At 51.5% G+C, this 16,331-nt stretch overlaps 9 protein-coding genes across 9 annotated transcripts; 5 read left to right on the top strand and 4 right to left on the bottom strand.

Annotated features, from left to right (window-relative positions):
* Nucleotides 1–2,767, top strand: BDZ99DRAFT_454921 (hsp70-like protein C). Its single transcript, XM_033718410.1, has 6 exons — nucleotides 1–484; nucleotides 546–655; nucleotides 709–1,656; nucleotides 1,711–1,937; nucleotides 1,992–2,307; nucleotides 2,362–2,767. Exons 1-6 carry the CDS (start codon nucleotides 241–243, stop codon nucleotides 2,554–2,556), a joined length of 2,040 nt encoding a protein of 679 aa, XP_033569503.1. The 5' UTR covers nucleotides 1–240; the 3' UTR covers nucleotides 2,557–2,767.
* A 748-nt stretch (nucleotides 2,768–3,515) lies between these two features.
* BDZ99DRAFT_551408 (uncharacterized protein) lies at nucleotides 3,516–5,474 on the bottom strand (the record flags this gene model as incomplete). Its single annotated transcript, XM_033727025.1, has 6 exons — nucleotides 5,294–5,474; nucleotides 4,826–5,241; nucleotides 4,473–4,737; nucleotides 3,983–4,414; nucleotides 3,724–3,927; nucleotides 3,516–3,652 (listed from the first exon to the last, which is right to left on the bottom strand). Exons 1-6 carry the CDS (start codon nucleotides 5,436–5,438, stop codon nucleotides 3,516–3,518), a joined length of 1,599 nt encoding a protein of 532 aa, XP_033569502.1. The 5' UTR covers nucleotides 5,439–5,474.
* Nucleotides 5,475–7,486: 2,012 nt separating this feature from the next.
* On the top strand, nucleotides 7,487–10,148 carry BDZ99DRAFT_576899 (uncharacterized protein; the record flags this gene model as incomplete). Its single annotated transcript, XM_033728623.1, has 5 exons — nucleotides 7,487–7,614; nucleotides 7,741–7,799; nucleotides 7,861–8,802; nucleotides 8,872–9,557; nucleotides 9,657–10,148. The coding sequence occupies 5 exons, from the start codon at nucleotides 7,487–7,489 to the stop codon at nucleotides 10,146–10,148; spliced, it is 2,307 nt and encodes a 768-aa protein (XP_033569501.1).
* Nucleotides 10,149–10,180: 32 nt separating this feature from the next.
* BDZ99DRAFT_468978 (Flavocytochrome c) lies at nucleotides 10,181–12,181 on the bottom strand. The gene has a single exon (XM_033721392.1). The coding sequence runs from the start codon at nucleotides 11,945–11,947 to the stop codon at nucleotides 10,430–10,432; it is 1,518 nt and encodes a 505-aa protein (XP_033569500.1). The 5' UTR covers nucleotides 11,948–12,181; the 3' UTR covers nucleotides 10,181–10,429.
* Nucleotides 12,182–12,407: 226 nt separating this feature from the next.
* On the top strand, nucleotides 12,408–13,250 carry BDZ99DRAFT_576897 (uncharacterized protein; the record flags this gene model as incomplete). The annotated part of the gene is made up of 3 exons (XM_033728622.1): nucleotides 12,408–12,532; nucleotides 12,587–12,809; nucleotides 12,870–13,250. 3 exons carry the CDS (start codon nucleotides 12,408–12,410, stop codon nucleotides 13,248–13,250), a joined length of 729 nt encoding a protein of 242 aa, XP_033569499.1.
* Nucleotides 13,251–13,490: 240 nt separating this feature from the next.
* BDZ99DRAFT_468976 (uncharacterized protein) lies at nucleotides 13,491–14,140 on the bottom strand. The gene has a single exon (XM_033721391.1). The coding sequence runs from the start codon at nucleotides 13,946–13,948 to the stop codon at nucleotides 13,541–13,543; it is 408 nt and encodes a 135-aa protein (XP_033569498.1). The 5' UTR covers nucleotides 13,949–14,140; the 3' UTR covers nucleotides 13,491–13,540.
* Nucleotides 14,141–14,290: 150 nt separating this feature from the next.
* BDZ99DRAFT_468975 (uncharacterized protein) lies at nucleotides 14,291–14,863 on the bottom strand. The gene has a single exon (XM_033721390.1). It carries the CDS (start codon nucleotides 14,762–14,764, stop codon nucleotides 14,366–14,368), a length of 399 nt encoding a protein of 132 aa, XP_033569497.1. The 5' UTR covers nucleotides 14,765–14,863; the 3' UTR covers nucleotides 14,291–14,365.
* Nucleotides 14,864–14,928: 65 nt separating this feature from the next.
* On the top strand, nucleotides 14,929–15,970 carry BDZ99DRAFT_468974 (uncharacterized protein). Its single transcript, XM_033721389.1, has one exon. It carries the CDS (start codon nucleotides 15,068–15,070, stop codon nucleotides 15,626–15,628), a length of 561 nt encoding a protein of 186 aa, XP_033569496.1. The 5' UTR covers nucleotides 14,929–15,067; the 3' UTR covers nucleotides 15,629–15,970.
* Nucleotides 15,687–16,138, top strand: BDZ99DRAFT_206307 (uncharacterized protein). Its single transcript, XM_033713294.1, has one exon. The coding sequence runs from the start codon at nucleotides 15,811–15,813 to the stop codon at nucleotides 16,105–16,107; it is 297 nt and encodes a 98-aa protein (XP_033569495.1). The 5' UTR covers nucleotides 15,687–15,810; the 3' UTR covers nucleotides 16,108–16,138.
* Nucleotides 16,139–16,331: the final 193 nt, after the last annotated feature.

The raw sequence follows: 16,331 nt of genomic DNA, 5'->3' as shown, positions 1-16,331 counted from the left end.
AGCTGTGGCTACCTTTAAAGCAACATCTCCCACACCGGTCCTTTCTCCACCCACATCCTCTTCGACACCCCGATCCTCTCCACCACACCCCACTTGTCTCTCTACATTTGCTCGTCCTCCTGTATAAGAGGTGCACCGAGGCGACACACCCTTAGGGCTTCGTCCTTTCGCTTCTCTTTGCTGTCTCTTCGAGAGAGATTGCTCCTACTCCCCTTCCCTCAGTCCTCTCACACACATACAATGGCGAGGCGGTCAAGAAGCGGCAACTCGTCGCGCTCGGCGTGGTCCGTTGCCTTTTACCTTCTTCTCGTCTTCGTTGGGGGCTTGATGCTCGCGTCGACCGTACGGGCAGACGATGATCAGGAGCCGCTCAAAGAGAACAATTCGGTCCAGGGACCTGTCATTGGTATCGATCTGGGAACCACCTACTCATGTGTGGGTGTGATGAAGAACGGAAAGGTGGAGATTATGGTCAACGATCAAGGCATGTTCTACTCCACTTTGAAAGGACACCTTTCAAAAGCTAAGACTGACGGTATCACCAGGTAACCGGATAACACCGTCTTGGGTCGCTTTCACCGATGAGGAGCGTCTGGTCGGTGACGCCGCAAAGAATCAATACGCTAGCAACCCCCACCGGACCATCTTCGATATTGTAGGTTCCCCTCTGAAGCTACCTCAGAAAGCACAGTACTGACTGCTCTGCAGAAACGATTGATTGGGCGCAAGTTCTCCGACAAAGATGTCCAGGCCGATATGAAGCACTTCCCCTTCTCCGTTGTTAACAAGGGCGGTCAACCCCGCGTCAAGGTCGATGTCCACGGCAAGGAGACCACATTCACCCCCGAGGAGATCAGCGCTATGGTTTTGGGCAAGATGAAGGAGGTCGCTGAGAGCTATCTCGGCGAGACCGTCACCAACGCCGTTGTTACCGTCCCAGCCTACTTCAACGACGCTCAGCGAGCGGCTACCAAGGACGCTGGTACCATTGCCGGCCTGAACGTTCTCCGTGTCGTCAACGAACCTACCGCCGCCGCTCTCGCCTACGGTCTGGACAAGACTGACAAGGAAGAGCGCCAAGTCATCGTCTACGATCTTGGAGGAGGAACCTTCGATGTTTCCATCCTTACCATTGACAACGGCGTCTTCGAGGTCCAGGCTACCGCTGGTGACACCCATCTCGGTGGTGAAGATTTCGATAACCGTGTCATCAACTACTTCGCCAAGAAGTACAACAAGGAGAAGAGCGTCGATATCACCAAGGACGCCAAGACCATGGGTAAGCTGAAGCGTGAGGTCGAGAAGGCCAAGCGAACTCTCTCTTCCCAGAAGACGGCCAAGATTGAAATCGAGTCCTTCCACGCCGGCGAGGACTTCTCTGAGACCCTTACCCGCGCCAAGTTCGAGGAGCTCAACAATGATCTTTTCAAGAAGACGCTCAAGCCCGTCGAACAGGTTCTCAAAGACGCCAAGATGAAAAAGAGCGACATTGACGACATTGTCCTCGTCGGTGGCTCCACCCGTATCCCCAAGGTCCAGGCCATGCTCGAGGAATACTTCGGCAAGAAAGCGCGCAAGGATGTTAACCCCGATGAGGCCGTTGCCTATGGTGCGGCTGTCCAGGGTGGTGTCTTGTCCGGTGATACCAAGGCTAACGTATGTGTCTACTTTGCTCATTAGTGATTTCGAGTCATACTAACACCCGAACAGCAGGTCGTTCTCATGGATGTCAACCCGCTCACTCTTGGTATTGAGACTACTGGCGGTGTCATGACCCACCTCATCAAGCGCGGCACCACCATCCCGACCAAGAAGAGCCAGATCTTCTCCACCGCTGCGGACAACCAGCCCGTGGTCTTGATTCAGGTCTATGAGGGTGAACGTTCTATGACCAAGGACAACAACATGTTGGGCAAATTCGAACTCACTGGCATTCCGTAAGCAGCCCCTTTCATACCTACCACCTATTCTTCATGCTAATACACTCTCAGTCCCGCACCCCGTGGTGTTCCTCAAGTCGAAGTGACATTTGAGCTCGACGCCAACGGTGTCCTCAAGGTCAGCGCCGTCGACAAGGGCACCGGCAAGGGCGACTCCATCGCCATCAACAACGACAGGGGCCGTCTATCAGCCGAGGAAATCGAGCGCATGGTTGAGGAAGCCGAGAAGTACGCCGAGGAAGACAAGGCAACCCGCGAGCGCATCGAGGCAAGGAACGGCCTTGAGAACTACGCCTACAGCCTCAAGAACCAGGTCGCCGACGAGGAAGGCCTCGGTGGCAAGATTGATGAGGATGACAAGGAGACGGTATGTTGATCCCTTGTTTACCATTAAGAAGATAACGCTAATTCGCCGTCCCAGCTCCTCGAAGCCGTCAAGGAAACCCAAGACTGGCTCGAAGAAAACGCCGCCACGGCCAACGCCGAGGACTTTGACGAGCAGAAGGAGAAGCTCAGCAGCGTCGCTTACCCGATCACCTCGAAGCTGTATGGCGGCGGAGCGGGAGGCATGCCGGATTACGATGGCGATGAGGATGCGGGGCACGATGAGCTATAAAGCGCCTTCGAGCGAAGAAGACAATTGTGTTTACGTGTGAATTGAAATGCATTGGTTAGAAGATATTCATGATTTTTAAAGGCGGGGGTGGTGGCCGTGCCCGATAAGTGATGGGGTCGGCTTTTGGAGTGGCACGACGGGGATGGGAGTCAGGTGCGCAGGGTTATGTATAAAATTCATGAAGATCGATTTCTATTGCTATAAGGTGGCTTTGGGTGGTGATATGAGCGTCCATTAGATGATGCTACCTTTGTAACTTGTCGTGACAACACCCTCCACTTCCTCACTCCCGATTTGGTAATTCTTGGCAGCGGAGAATGTGTAGAACCCAGTGTCTGTCCGGCAGCTTCCGGGGAGAAGGCTTTGGGTCTGTTGCCAGCCTTTTGACACGAGTCTGATTTGAAGCCCGATATAGGTGGCTGAATCCGGAGGCCGTAAATCAGACGGGATATGGAGGGTGTTTGGAAGGGATGTCGAAGGAGCTGTGGAACCTCGATGTGGTTTTTGGTGTTCCAAAGATGACAGCGAGGAGGGGCGATTAATGCGCAGGGGCAGAAGGGCCCATGGTGCCTGGGTATGCGTTCGAGGGGTTCAATGGTGGAGTGCCTACGGACAGTTCCAACCTAGTGGGCTGGGAGAGGTCTGTCGCCAGAGCCATCAGCTCTCGCATGATCTTCTTGTGGTGAATGTCGGCTTGAATCACCAACGCCAAACGAGAAGCCCAATAGCTCCAATGTGAAAGGGGACGAATGAGGTCGTTGAACTCGGTACTCCGGGGACCGGGCCGTAGACTGATGCTTTCAAATGTAGCTAGGTCCATTGGATAGTTGGGTCCTTTATATTACGACGCCCTTCGTCACTTGGAAGTGGGTTGGAGTTGTGTTCGGAGAGCTGCTGTCGTTGGCCTGTCTGATCTGGATTCGCTCTCGGCTTTTAGTATTAAGTATTTCGGGGTAATATCACTGATAGTTCGCGGCCCATATAGCCAAGAGCGCGTCGACGTGGACTTTGGTTGCATAGCCATGGTCGCGCTCGCAGCTGCGGAGAAAATCGACAGCATTTTCTTGGTCGGTCTTTAGATGAAAGCAGCCGCCACCTTTGGGAGTTAGTACAGCGTTCGTAAACATGGTCGATATGAGAGGTCAAGTATAACTAGATCGGACTTACAGGCGAATAGCACGTTGCAGGCCATGAACTTCGCCGGAACGAAGCTGCTACATTTGGCGGCTATGCACATGGTTCGGACGTAGAACTGGTTCACGGCTTTTGAATTCGAATACGCTGTCTGAGCGCGCAGACCTAGCCTTGGAAGATGCGGGTTGTGGAGGGATAAGATGAGCTTTGCAATAAGTAGATATTGCAGAGCGTCGACTGTGTTTCACGCCAATCAGTGGGAATACTGGACTAGTGAGGAAGAGGATCTTACTATGTTCGTCATTGGTGAACCACACCTCCTTATGCCATACGTCGGAGTCAAATGGTCCACGAAGATCTAACATCGCCTCAAATGTCTGAGGTCGACGGTTCTCCCAGTCCTCGATCATGTCGGTGAGCTCATTGTGCCGTTCAGCAGTGCTGTTTCCGCCAAATGCCCACCGGATTACTTGAACGCAAATCCAAACTACTCGGTTGCACCAACCGGCGTCACTGCTAGCATCGGTGGACGCGTCGAACGGACAGATGTTGAGATTAGCACGAATGTTTCGCTGCTCGACGACACTGTAGCCGACTTCTTGGCGCAGATGGATCCAGTAGGCCGCATTTCGCAGTTTGTTCGAGCGGCGAAGCGACTCACACCCGCCACCGGATTGGATAAAAAGAGAAGTCCCTGAAATGTGGAATTCGCCTGAAGCAATGTCTATGCCAGTGCTATTAGTCTCGATTCGGAAATCTTTGAGGTCGTCTTTTAATATTACCTTCAAATTCGCCAAATGAGCGCAAGAAGATGGAGGCGATGAGGGCGCTGTTTTCCACGCTCGTGACTTGCTCATTCTTAAGTTCCGGGATTAGCAACGCAAGACACTCCTCTAGATACTGGAATGGTAGTGATGGGTCGGATCCCGTGACCCGGCTGATGTGATGTGCTGAGTGAGCAAGAATGGCTTTTCGCAACAGTGGACTTGAAGCTGCCAGTCTAGGAACGGCATATGCAAAGGGGCGATGAGGGTTGCACACATCGAACTTGAAGAGCATCAGCATATGCTTGATACGAAATGCTCCCTGAAAGAAACCTTGAATCAGTTCTCAGGGTCACGTCGGCATCACTTACCCATCGTGCGAGATCCTCTATGTAATGCCGGAATAATGAAGCCTCCTTCATGTTGTCAAATTTGCATGAGTCGGGAAACTTGCTGAATGGCACACCACAGTCGAACCCATCCGAAGTTTCTTCGACATGAGTGCAAGAGTCATGGTTTGAGTTAACATTAACGTCTGCTTCTCCTGTCAGGGTGCAAGCAGTGACGGTGCTCAGGGTAGGGGTGTTCTCAGCGGGGGTTTGGTGCTGGCTGGCTCGCGTCGGCTCGTTCCTAAGGGCCACATCCTGGAACCTAGGTCCATGCTCGAGCTGCGTTTGACGGGGAGGTGCATCAAGTTCTGTCCTATCAGGGATCGCTTCGATTTCTGAATCTTCCTCCGCGTTGTTGGCGTCGTAGTAGATAGACCTGGACTGATCGTGAAACGTGACTAAGCCGCGCACTTTAGATGCGTTCACACAACTGCCATGGACGATACGTACGGGTTTTCTGAGTCTTGAGCCAGACTTGCTGCGGATCGAAGAAGAAGTCATACTTCTTGTAGTCGGCGCCTGTCACGGCGCCACTCGGACAAGTAGAATTGCGGAAGCGAACACGATAGGGCCTCGCGCTTTTCCTGCTCTCCATGCCGATGGAGTAGGGGACTGATCAGGGCTTTGCGTGTCCATTTTGCGATGGGAATAGCAGTCTTACTAGCGGACGTCGTCATTACAAAGCAGCCAGGAGTAACGTGTTCTACATGCATGTGGTGGTTACAAGCGAGTGGTGGCGCTTAATTTTTGGTGCGATTTGGACGTTTTGACACCCCAGCAACCTCAACAACTATAAAAGATTTGAATCTATAACTTAGAATAAAGATATGCATAGCTGTTTCAATATTATAAGACAAATTTTTAGGGTCTCTTGATGGCCACATTTAGTTATAGTAGAGTTTTGGCCCCCTAGCATTGGGTAAGATCTACGATATAATAGAATTACAGAGACACATCACTCCAAACTATTGCCTAGCCATTGAAATGAGCTAAATACTATATGCATTCATATAATCTTATTTAATACTTTATGGTTGTTGAGATTGCTGGGGTGTCAAAACGTCCAAATCGCACCAAAAATTAAGCGCCACCACTCGCTTGTAACCACCACATGCATGTAGAACACGTTAGTTAATAGTGGGAGATGATGCCAAGCCACTATTTCTATATCCGGGTTAACCCCTACTTTAATATATCTTCTTTCCTCTCTCAACCATCACCACTCCATTGCGAACAGTCCTTCCCATAGCTCACTCATCAGGAAGACCCTTAGTCCCACAGCAGCTCGAGCTTGATGATCTATCCGACTATCTGCACCCTCATTGCGCGTTGATGCATATTTCGCAGGGTCTTCTAAGGTGGCCGAATTATGCCCGTTACCACCAAGGCAAACGCACTGCACGTTACACTACTTCTAATGGACCTGGATTTCGGTCACGGCCGTAGATCTGCAAAATACCAAGGCCTGAGATAAGCTGAACGCATATAGCACTGTTGATTGCTGGACACTTCGAGGGGAGGTAAACTCACTAATGGGGATCGAAAGTTCTTACAATACGCGCTTTCGGACAAGAAGGATACCATTTTTCTGCAGCCGTGCGTTTATCACATGGCTCGTGGCGTATAGAAACTCAAATCCGTTCTTTCTCGTCTGCGCTATTTATTCGGACCTCTTCTGTTCCCTGTTTGACAGGATGCGCCTTTGCCGAAAGAGGAAAATGCTTGGTCCTGATTATTGTTCCTGCAGGACGTCTCCCGCACGCCGTTCTTCTAGTGCTTTTTTCTTGATTGGTCGATTGATGAGAATCCGCGGTATGTTCGGTTATTCCGACATGGAACGCCATTAGCTATATACGAGTGTCCCCAATCTGTCGGCATTCTAAGATATCGTCAGCCTATAGACCATGCTAAACAGCTTTCTTTTATCCTTCTTCTTTTTCTCAACTTTTTTTCCTAGCATCTCTCTTCAATTATGACGTCGGAGTCGACGGTGGAAGTTCACTATGGCAAAAGACTTCTACCACAAGTGCTCGACGAGCTCTCCCGCTCCGACCCCGGCCGACTCTTTGCTGTAATCCCACGGTCGGTGGAGCTTTCGGACGGCTTTATAGACGTGACCTGTACTGATATGGCTCGTTGCGTTGACTATATGGCTCACTGGATAATATCCAAGAAAGGCGCGAGCCTTACCTACGAGACGTTATGCTATTTAGGCATTCCAGACTTGCGAGGCGCCGTCATCTGTTTGGCTGCTGTGAAGTGCGGATACAAGGTGATCAAACTTTCGCCTCGCTCGAACTATCTGCTAACCATCCTAGGTCTTATTCCTATCCATTAGAAACTCCTCTGCAATAAATATTTCGTTGCTTCAGCAGACTATTTGCTCCCAAATTCTTTACGCGGAAGAAGTCGGTCCTTTGGTTTTGAATCTACATGCTATCGAGCCCTCTACTATGCACTGGGATTCCGGCATTCATGGAGATGCTATACAGTACTCCTAGATCATATCAATATAACGAAAATTTCGACACGCACAGCCGGAGAGAAGTGGCAATAATGCATTCGTCCGGATCGACAGGTAGTTGAAGAAAGGGTCGGTACCGGCAGCGCTGATGCACATTAGGTTACCCTAAGTCAATAGTCATGACACATGGCTCATTCGCGGTCCTCGATAATCAGCGAAACCTCCCTGCTATTCTGGGCAGAAAGAAGCAAGATTTCTCGAGTTGGGATGTTTGGGTCGCTTCTACAGCGTATTTCCCCACTACCATGTAAGCTTGAAATCTGATCTAGCAGGTCTCATGCTCACGAAGGGGTAGCTTGCCGGATTCATAGCTTTGGTCGGTAAGCTACATTAGCGAGTTTGGTAAACGGAGATCTTGCTGACCCTGTCGAAGTCAGTCCGCTTTTCACATCAGCATGTCCAGTTTTAGGCCCACCCCTTATGCCTCCAAGTGTTTACCTTTTAAAAGAAATTCGAAGACACTAGGACATTCGAGTACTTTATCTCCCACCAGCGGTCATCGAACATCTATTCCTCGAACCAGGTGAACTGGACGTGTTCCGAGGACTGGATCATGTTGCCTATACAGGGGGGCCATTGTCTTCAAGCATAGCGGAGCAGATTCGCCAAGTGAGCGGCATAATCACTTTCTATGGATCTACTGAGACAGCTTGCCTGCCTCAACTTGCTCCAGACCCAGAGAACTGGGGATGGATAGAATGGAACCCCTACATGAAGGTCCAAATGGAGAAGACCGATGATCTAGAGCAAACCTTCGAGCTTGTAGTCGAGGTCGATGAAAGGACAAAGGACTTCACCGGCTTATATCACAATCTGGCTGGTATTATTCGATACCCCACCGGGGACCTTTTCAGTCCTCATCCAACCAAGCCGAACCTCTGGCGATACTACGGCCGTAAAGATGACATCATAGTTCTTTCCAGTGCGTCCAAGTTCAACCCTGTCCCTATGGAGGCGTCCCTTCAGGAAAGTCTACTCCTCGCTGGTGCTCTTATTGTCGGCCAAGGTAGACCTCAGCCTACACTGATGGTTGAACCAAATACAAACGCGCGTGTAGTGCGAGAACGAATTCTAGAGCTCATCTGGCCACTTGTCAACGAAGCCAATCGGCTTGTCTCAGGCCATGGAAGGATCTTTCGATCCAAAATACTGGTAGCAAGCTTGGAGAAGCCCTTCATTAGAGCTTCCAAAGGCACTATCGTCCGAGGGCTGACGGAGCAGCTTTATAAAATGGAGATTGATTCATTGTACTCTCGGGATCTAGGCGCAGATCAAAAATTTGATTTTTCGCTGAAGCCCTCCGTCGAAAACACATTCCGGATCGAAGATATCGCACAGTTCGTTCGTGACATCATTCTTGAAAGCTTCTTGGCGGCAGCTGAAGCAGGCCCTCATGACGACCTCCTCTCACACGGCCTTGACTCTCTCCAAATTGGTGAAATCGTCGCAAGGCTCAGAACATGTCTGTGAACGGCCTTACCAACCGCCGATGTATCGTGGGTAGTACCACGAACGATATTCCAAAATTCGACCATCCAGGGTTTAACGACTGCCGCCTACAACTACCTCACTTTAAAGCACGTCCCTAGTCATGACGACAACGCTGTCTGCTCCACCCGTATGCAAGCAATGGTTGCAAGATACACATCCGGGCCGATCGCCAAGACTTCAATACCAAAACAGCCGCTCCTCTTCCCAAAGCACATCGCTCTAATCGGCTACAAACGCTACTTCGGCTCCCATCTCCTTCCTTGCTTTCTCGACTCTCCCTGGATCTTTAAGATCTACTGCATGGATACCCATCTCGCCTGTCCTCCACCCGTCGCCACTTCCCATCCCAACGCCTCAAAAGCAACCTTCCTCCCTATCAATTTCTCCCTCCCCAACCTTTCCCTCGACCACATCCTCTACAAAACTCTATTGGACGATATCGACGTCATCATCTACAATGCCTGGAAACCTGACCTTGTCAACCCACTCGAAGCCTTCGAAATACCCTTCATCCGTGGCCTCCGCCAAGTCATCGACTGGTCCATCGCCAGCATCCGCCGACCGCGCATTGTCTTCATCTCCTCTACTTGCGCGGTCGGAGACTGGGCGACTGTTAAGCCTAACGAGATCCCGTCAACGGAAACGCCCCTCGATAACCCAGCGGCGGCGCTGAAAATGGGCTACTCCGAAGCCAAGTGGGTCTGTGAGCGTATGCTCGAGATCGCTTGCTAGCGGTCTGCGGTGCCTGTTGATGTTATACGCCTGGGGCAGATTGGTGGGCCGGCTGATCCGTCAAAGGGGCTGTGGGCAGAGCAGGAGTGGCTAGGTTCGCTGGTTCGGGCGTCGAGGGCTATGGGGATTATTCCAGAGCACGTCATGGCGGTTGATTGGGTGCCGGTGGATCAACTGGCGGAAGTGGTGAGAGAGGTGGTGGATGTGAGGGATGGGGGGCAGGAGCATGGATCGCGGATGTTTAACCTGGCGCATCCGGAGCCTAAGCCCTGGGATATTCTTGCCAGGACGTTGAGAGAGAGGTTTGGGATGGATCTGAGGACGGTGAGTTTATTGAAGTGGATAAGGGAGCTGGAGAGGAGAGGGAATGAGGGGGATTTGGAGGTAGTGGAGACAGGAGCGCTGGGGTTTTTGGAGGCGTATAGGGTGTTCGGGAATGGTAGGGGGTTTGAGTGGCTCCCGACGGAGGAGACAACGGCCGCAGCGGCTTCCAAAGTTGACTTGGAGCCGATCACGATTGATCTTTTGGAGGCTTGGTTACGGGGCTGGAAGCTCTAGAGAGATTTTAGTGAGTGCGCAAAGGTGTTCTTCACCAGATCACATAAGTATTTGCTCCAATCCGTCAGACATCCTCTGCATACATCTTCTCAACAGGAATAGGACTTCAACGTGGCCATCGCATGCTCACCATTTCCGATCTAGGGCACTATTTACTCAACTTCCGTCAGGTTGAGGAAGACAGCAAGGAAACTGGGGAGCACATGCGCAGATTACAGTGTCATATATACACTGAGAAAGGAAGTGAAATTTATTCCTCACATTCACACCCATTATAGGCCTCACTTCTCTTCTTTCTTCACATACTCTACCACCCTTTCTCCTGCATTCCTCCCAAACACTACACATTCTAACAAGCTCGACCCACCTAGCCTGTTCCCTCCATGCACGCCCCCAGTCACCTCCCCAGCCGCCCAGACGCCCTCAACCGGCACTCCTTGCGCGTCCAGCACCTCGGCCTTCTCGCTAATCACCACGCCGCCCATCGTAAAATGCACCACCGGCGTTACTCTCCCGACATACACCACCGAGTCCGCCTCCGGCTCCAATAACTTCCAATTCGCAAACGCGGTCCGACCAAACTTGTCTTCATATTTCCCTGCCACCGCGCCCGCATACTCCTGAATTGTGGGCAACGCCTTCTCCCCCAGATCTCCAATCGTCGTCTTCCGGATCAGTCCCTTGAAGATGTAGAAATCAATATGCGATTTCGCGGCCTCATAGACCCCTTCATCCAACACCAAGAGCACATCCCATTGCTTCGGCTTCTCCTCAATCGGCGGGTTCTTCAAAATCGCAGCCGTGACTTTCTCGCGTGTCTCCAGCTCGTTGAAAAACCGTTCCCCGTCGTGGAGCAGGATTCCGCCCTCGCCGCGCAATACTTCTGCGGCGAGGAATTTGAGCGGGGATGAAGGATTTGCAGGATCTACGAAACCGGTCGGGTGGACCTGCACGCTCGACATATCGAGCAGCTGGGCGCCCACGGAAGTTAGCAGATGCGTAAATCCCGGCGCGGGATCGTTGGTTGAGGGGAAGTTTGCGAGGTCCGGGCGGTGGGTGGCTAGGAGGCCGGCGGCGTCGCCTGCGAAGCCGCCCGTGGTCACTATGACAGGGCCATGGAGTTCTGAAGTCGTGCTTTCGGCTTCGGGTGAGATACAGGTGTACTCGACACCTGTGACCGAGCTGCCGGAACGCAGGAGGCGGTTTACGGTGCAGGATGTCTTGAGCTCGAAAAGGGGGCTTGCTTTCAGGCTTTTGAGGAGAGTGGAAACGATGGCGAAGCCGGGGGGTGTGCCGCCCGCGCCTCGATGGGTTCGAGCCCGGGAATGCCCGCCCAGTTGAGCGACTTTGCTGAGGTCGATGCCGTGGGTGGTGTTGAGCCACGTGACGGCTGAGGCGGATGAGTTGGTGAGGGTGCCGATTAGCTTTTCGCGGTGCTCGCGGGCTGTGCTCATAGCGTAGCCGGCTGATTTGATTGTGTCGGCGTAGAACTCTGTGTCTGGTGGGCCTGGTTGGAAGAGGGTAGGGGCGCCATTGATGCCGGATGAGGCTTTAATCGAGTTACCGCCTGGCTTTGCGTTCCGCTCAAGTAGACGGACGGGGATGTTTGCTGCGATTAGTTCAGAGGCGGCGGAGAGGCCAGCGAGGCCTGAGCCGACTACTATTGCGCCGTTCTTGGCTATTGCGCTGGTTGGGATGAGTTTTGGGGTGGTGGCCATGGTGGAGCGGTTGTATTGGTATGCGGCAAAGATGCCAAGGATGGAGAGAATCAGAAGAGTGAGCGCGCGGGTCCTACTCATGATGAGGGGTGTAAAGCGACCATGTATATTAGTTTAAGGGCACAGGGAGGCTCGGAAGGCATGTGTAGAGATTCATGGGGGTTGTTAAATTATCAGGTGATAGTCAGGCGGTGTCGTCAGCGGTATGGAAGTCAGCGTGGCCGAGTTCCGGGGCAATAGCATCGTTGGTTAGGACAGCCATGTTGTGTAGGATTCGTTGGTAGGGCTGCTTGAGCTTTCGGAATTCTCTACCTAGGTATGCGGTCCGGGGGAGAGTTGAGTCGTGACAAGTTGAAGGCAAGAGGCTGAAGGAGAGTTTAGCGTGCTGAGCTCTACGCAGAGTATCACCTGTCAACTCGTGTGCTCCTTTGCTGGTTGACGACACCGCGCTCGTTCGGCACAACTCTGATGTAGCTGCGACCTCTCTAGCAGCTTGTTTTATAGCTCGCTATACCGCCCACATCGTCCCTGTGACACTCCAATGGCTGCATTCCGAAATCCGCGTCGAGACTCATCGCGACGCGATCCATTCGCACTGCATCAACAAGTCGAGCCTTCATTTGCTCCCAAGCTCGATCATATGCCACTCAAAAGTCAGCCATTTCAGTTCCGTGCCGTCTACATCTCAACAATTGTCTAACCATGTCTCTTCCTTTCTAGACAGGCGGCGAACAGCCCATCCTTCATCGAACGCGTCGGTCGTCAGGTCGAACTCGAAACCGTTAAACGACTCCAAATCCTGGAAAAGGTCGATGCCGGCGTAGTCTCCCACGACGAACTCACCAATCTGGCTGATATAGCGGACCTTGGCCGGATCAAGGCCATCATGGATAACCCAGGGGGTAAACAGCCTGGCTTTGCCCTTTTTCGAGCGCGGCACACAGTATTACGAGCAATCAGTGCCAACAGCTGCTTGGAGATCCCAATACTAAGTCCGGCCTAGGTGAAGGCATGGAGCGAAGCCGTCGCTCTGGATTTTGACCAAGAAGATAGTGTCAAGCCAACAATGAAAAAGAGCTACAAACGGTTGGTTCAAACAGCTTTGGAAGAGTGGGGGAAAGATCCTCCTAAACCAGGGGAGAGCCTTCGAGATTTCAAAGCTTGGAGCAGCAAAAAAATAGATGCTCTTTGGGCAAGCGAAGGGAGATCCGGTAAACGTGAGATAGATTTGCAGGGAATGATCGTGGCGGCCATTCTCGCTGTACCATGTACTGCTGCTATTGTGGCTCTTTCAGATTGGATGGGCATTCCACTCGACTCATCCAAAGTCCAGCCAGTGATCAAGGATACGAAGCCAAAGGCTTACGATCCACCGGAAGCGTAAACAATTATCAAGTATAGTACAAGTACAACAACCAAATCCATCTACGATTAGTCATGACAATGCGAGCACTGGCACCTTTCTATTGCACATGCATCAATACAAACCGCCTTCGGCGGACAGAACTCGGGAAGCACTTCAACCTACTCAACATGAAATTCAATTGATTTCCTCCCTAAATGGGCTTAGTCTCGGTCATTCGCTCTCAGTACTAGAACAATGTAGTGTCCATAAAGTCACCTCTTTCAAACGTCTATATGCTCTACTCTCGTGTTCGAGCTATCTAAGTTGCCTTACAAGCCAACTATGAATGGAATCCCACCCAGCTTACTCGAGTCAACTTCGCGTAGATCCACAAAATGGTCTACATGCTCAATACCGTTCCCGTGGGGCTTGCGTCGATACGAGTACACGTCAAACTCCTGGCCACGGATCTGGAAGGTGGTCTGTTCGAAGTCCGGCTCCAGATAACCGAAAGCCGAAGAAAGACCATATCCGAAGTCTTCAATGTCGCGATCATACCAAGATCCAGCTTGCATGTTGCTCACGCCATCACTATACCCAATGCCATAGCCGTGCTGGTAGATAGCGAAATCACGGAGATCTTGCGCCGAGGCATAGCCGTTAAGTCTCCCCTGTTCGGAAGCCGTGAACTGAGTCCGATCGACCCTTCCACTCCTCCTGTGTTCAGGCGGGCTCATGTTGAAGGGCTTCAATCTTGGGTGCCCTTCCCGGAGGAGATGGTACCTTGAGGGGCCCACTCCTTCAGGATATCTGTCGTAGACATTCAGCCTCTGAGGCCTGTGTCTATAGCTGCTATACACCCTGTGACTTGGGGATTCCTGAGGATGACGGCGATGATGGCCTGAGGGGTGTTGATGACGACGAGGGTCGGAGTACGGTGGCGGGAAAGACATGTCGGAATTTCTTCTGCGGTGGTTTTGAAGAAGCCTGATTGAGTTCGTGCTGAGTTAAGGCTCTAGATGCGTACAATGGCAACATATCCTGGATGGTGAGGCCATCACATGTTCTTAAGATTTGGTTGCTTGCCTATTAGCGATAGTCAGACTATCTCTGTCAAGCTATTTGCTTCATTTCCACTATCTACTTCCGGGTTCTCATCCACCCATTACGTAGCTGTACTCTGGACCCTCATAGCCGTGCTCCGGAACCCGATGGCTTCTACGACCTCTATCACGTGTTGCGCGGCGATACGCATGGTCCATTTCACGTTGCTCGCGTGCCATATCTCGGCGGTGTTCGCGTTCTTGCTGCCGTTCCATCTCATGCTGTTGCCGCTGGTATTCTTGCTGTTGCTCTCGTTGCATTTCACGGGCTTGGTGCTGCTGTGCATGGAAGTCATCACCTTGAAGCGCGCCTACCGTGCCGTAGTAGCCAGTGGGGTGGAAGTCTGCCCGATACGAGTATCTATGAAAGTCTCGTGGTTCGATGTAGCCGAAGTCAGGGTGATAGTATCTCTTCTTTTGAGGGAAGAACGAGCTGAAAGGGAAGGGCATTTTGACATTTGATGATGGTGTAGTGCGTGCAAGAGTTTTGATTATGTTGGTAATGGTGTAAGAGTCGGGGAGGTGGTATGTCGAGGGTGTTAATAAATCACTAACGAGGTTTTAAAAGTGAAGGTAGATCCGGGAGGCGGGAACGGCTGCTGGTTACGTGGACATTCGCCACGAGGATGCCAACGCGCAAATGACCGACTGTCGAAATTTCCTATCGCACCTATATATGCTTTCGAACACACCCTTCGACTCCATAAAAATCATCAACTGAGCAACCAGAACGGATTTTTTCCCGCCAAGAACATGGACTCCTCGACTTTATACTCCATTTTTAAAGCCCACTTCGTCGAGCACGGATTCGAGAGTGACGGCTTCGAGCAAGGAACCCCGACAGAAAACTTGACTTCAACAGCAAATGTCGATGTTGCTCCGGCTTCAAACGGCACGTCTACACTGGCTCCCCAACCATCCACGTCCGTTGGTACCGATGCAGTTTCTTTACCTGCAACCGTATGCCCGGAAGGTGTTATCAGGCTGTTATTCTCAGTCAATCAACCCGAGGCCAAGACTACGATCATAGAGAATGGTATCGTCATCATCATGGATAATGAGTGGATAGGCAAGTTCCAGGAGGCAGCTCTCAAGGACAAAGCGACACTGAGAAGTAGTTCCGGTGACTGGAAAAGCTGCCAGGGCGAGTTAGCGAAAGTGCTATGGGCCTTCAGCCAAACTCTATGTAAGAGTTCTCAGGATTCGTACGCTCAGGTTGAACAAGAACTGAGGTACTCTGATGGAGAGGGCTGGATTCAGGTAGAGGATTTTGATGAAGTTGTGCGGGCAAAAGATTCTGATGAGGGTTTGTGAGTTTCGTCATAATTTAGGTCAGAGCAGCTCTCCATATTGCAACCAGGGTGTGCGCTGCGCCTACACATAGATGTGTAGGAGCTTTCAGGTAGTGGGTCACGTGTTTCTCATCCGCTAGTTTGCGGCTAAATTTCTTTTGCATGTAGCGGCATGAATTCTAAGTTCCATGCTTATGGTCACGAATGTTCTTCTTGATTCTGAGCCTCAATCTTACGTGGCTCAGCCGAGAGGTGGTCAGCACCTATAGCCGTCAGCCTTGCAGAGTTGGCATCAGCTCAACTACATGCTCACCTGCCAATCAAATAAAAACTCAACCCGCCACCGTTCGCAAACGGGCTGTACGATCTTCATATACTGCAATTTGGGCGCCGCTGAGAGCGACTCGCCAAGGGTTACATGGTGTCTCGTGCATAGAAGTGACGTGTATCTCAGAAGGCACATGGCCACTAATTGGTGAAGATGAAACAGCACAGCCTTGATCTGATTGGTCGGCTAGCAGGCCAATTTCACCGAGTTTGTGGTATACTTCACCGACTTTGCGGTAGTGCTCACAAGGTAGTAGTAGAGCGTACACCCAAAGCAGTAACTTACCACTCGCTTAGACCCAAAGGATCACTCTCACTCCCTAGATTTGCCACCAGAAAATACATTCAACAGGACCATCGAGCCTTATGTCGACCTAGAGCCTCATCGTGGTGAGGCA

Source organism: Mytilinidion resinicola, assembly GCF_010093595.1.
Source record: "Mytilinidion resinicola strain CBS 304.34 unplaced genomic scaffold BDZ99scaffold_32, whole genome shotgun sequence".
Classification (NCBI taxonomy): domain Eukaryota; kingdom Fungi; phylum Ascomycota; class Dothideomycetes; order Mytilinidiales; family Mytilinidiaceae; genus Mytilinidion; species Mytilinidion resinicola.
This window is presented reverse-complemented; position numbering and strand designations above follow the sequence as displayed.

What these genes read in the sequence shown, in the direction of transcription:
- BDZ99DRAFT_468978 (XM_033721392.1), bottom strand. Translation starts at nt 11,947, where the DNA reads ATGAGTAGGACCCGCGCGCTCACTCTTCTGATTCTCTCCATCCTTGGC.
- BDZ99DRAFT_468974 (XM_033721389.1), top strand. Translation starts at nt 15,068, where the DNA reads ATGGACTCCTCGACTTTATACTCCATTTTTAAAGCCCACTTCGTCGAG.
- BDZ99DRAFT_454921 (XM_033718410.1), top strand. Translation starts at nt 241, where the DNA reads ATGGCGAGGCGGTCAAGAAGCGGCAACTCGTCGCGCTCGGCGTGGTCC. An exon ending in CCGGTGATACCAAGGCTAAC is followed by an intron (nt 1,657 to 1,710) that starts GTATGTGTCTAC and finishes ACACCCGAACAG; the next exon opens with CAGGTCGTTCTCATGGATGT. An exon ending in TTCGAACTCACTGGCATTCC is followed by an intron (nt 1,938 to 1,991) that starts GTAAGCAGCCCC and finishes ATACACTCTCAG; the next exon opens with TCCCGCACCCCGTGGTGTTC.
- BDZ99DRAFT_468975 (XM_033721390.1), bottom strand. Translation starts at nt 14,764, where the DNA reads ATGCCCTTCCCTTTCAGCTCGTTCTTCCCTCAAAAGAAGAGATACTAT.
- BDZ99DRAFT_206307 (XM_033713294.1), top strand. Translation starts at nt 15,811, where the DNA reads ATGTTCTTCTTGATTCTGAGCCTCAATCTTACGTGGCTCAGCCGAGAG.
- BDZ99DRAFT_468976 (XM_033721391.1), bottom strand. Translation starts at nt 13,948, where the DNA reads ATGAGCCCGCCTGAACACAGGAGGAGTGGAAGGGTCGATCGGACTCAG.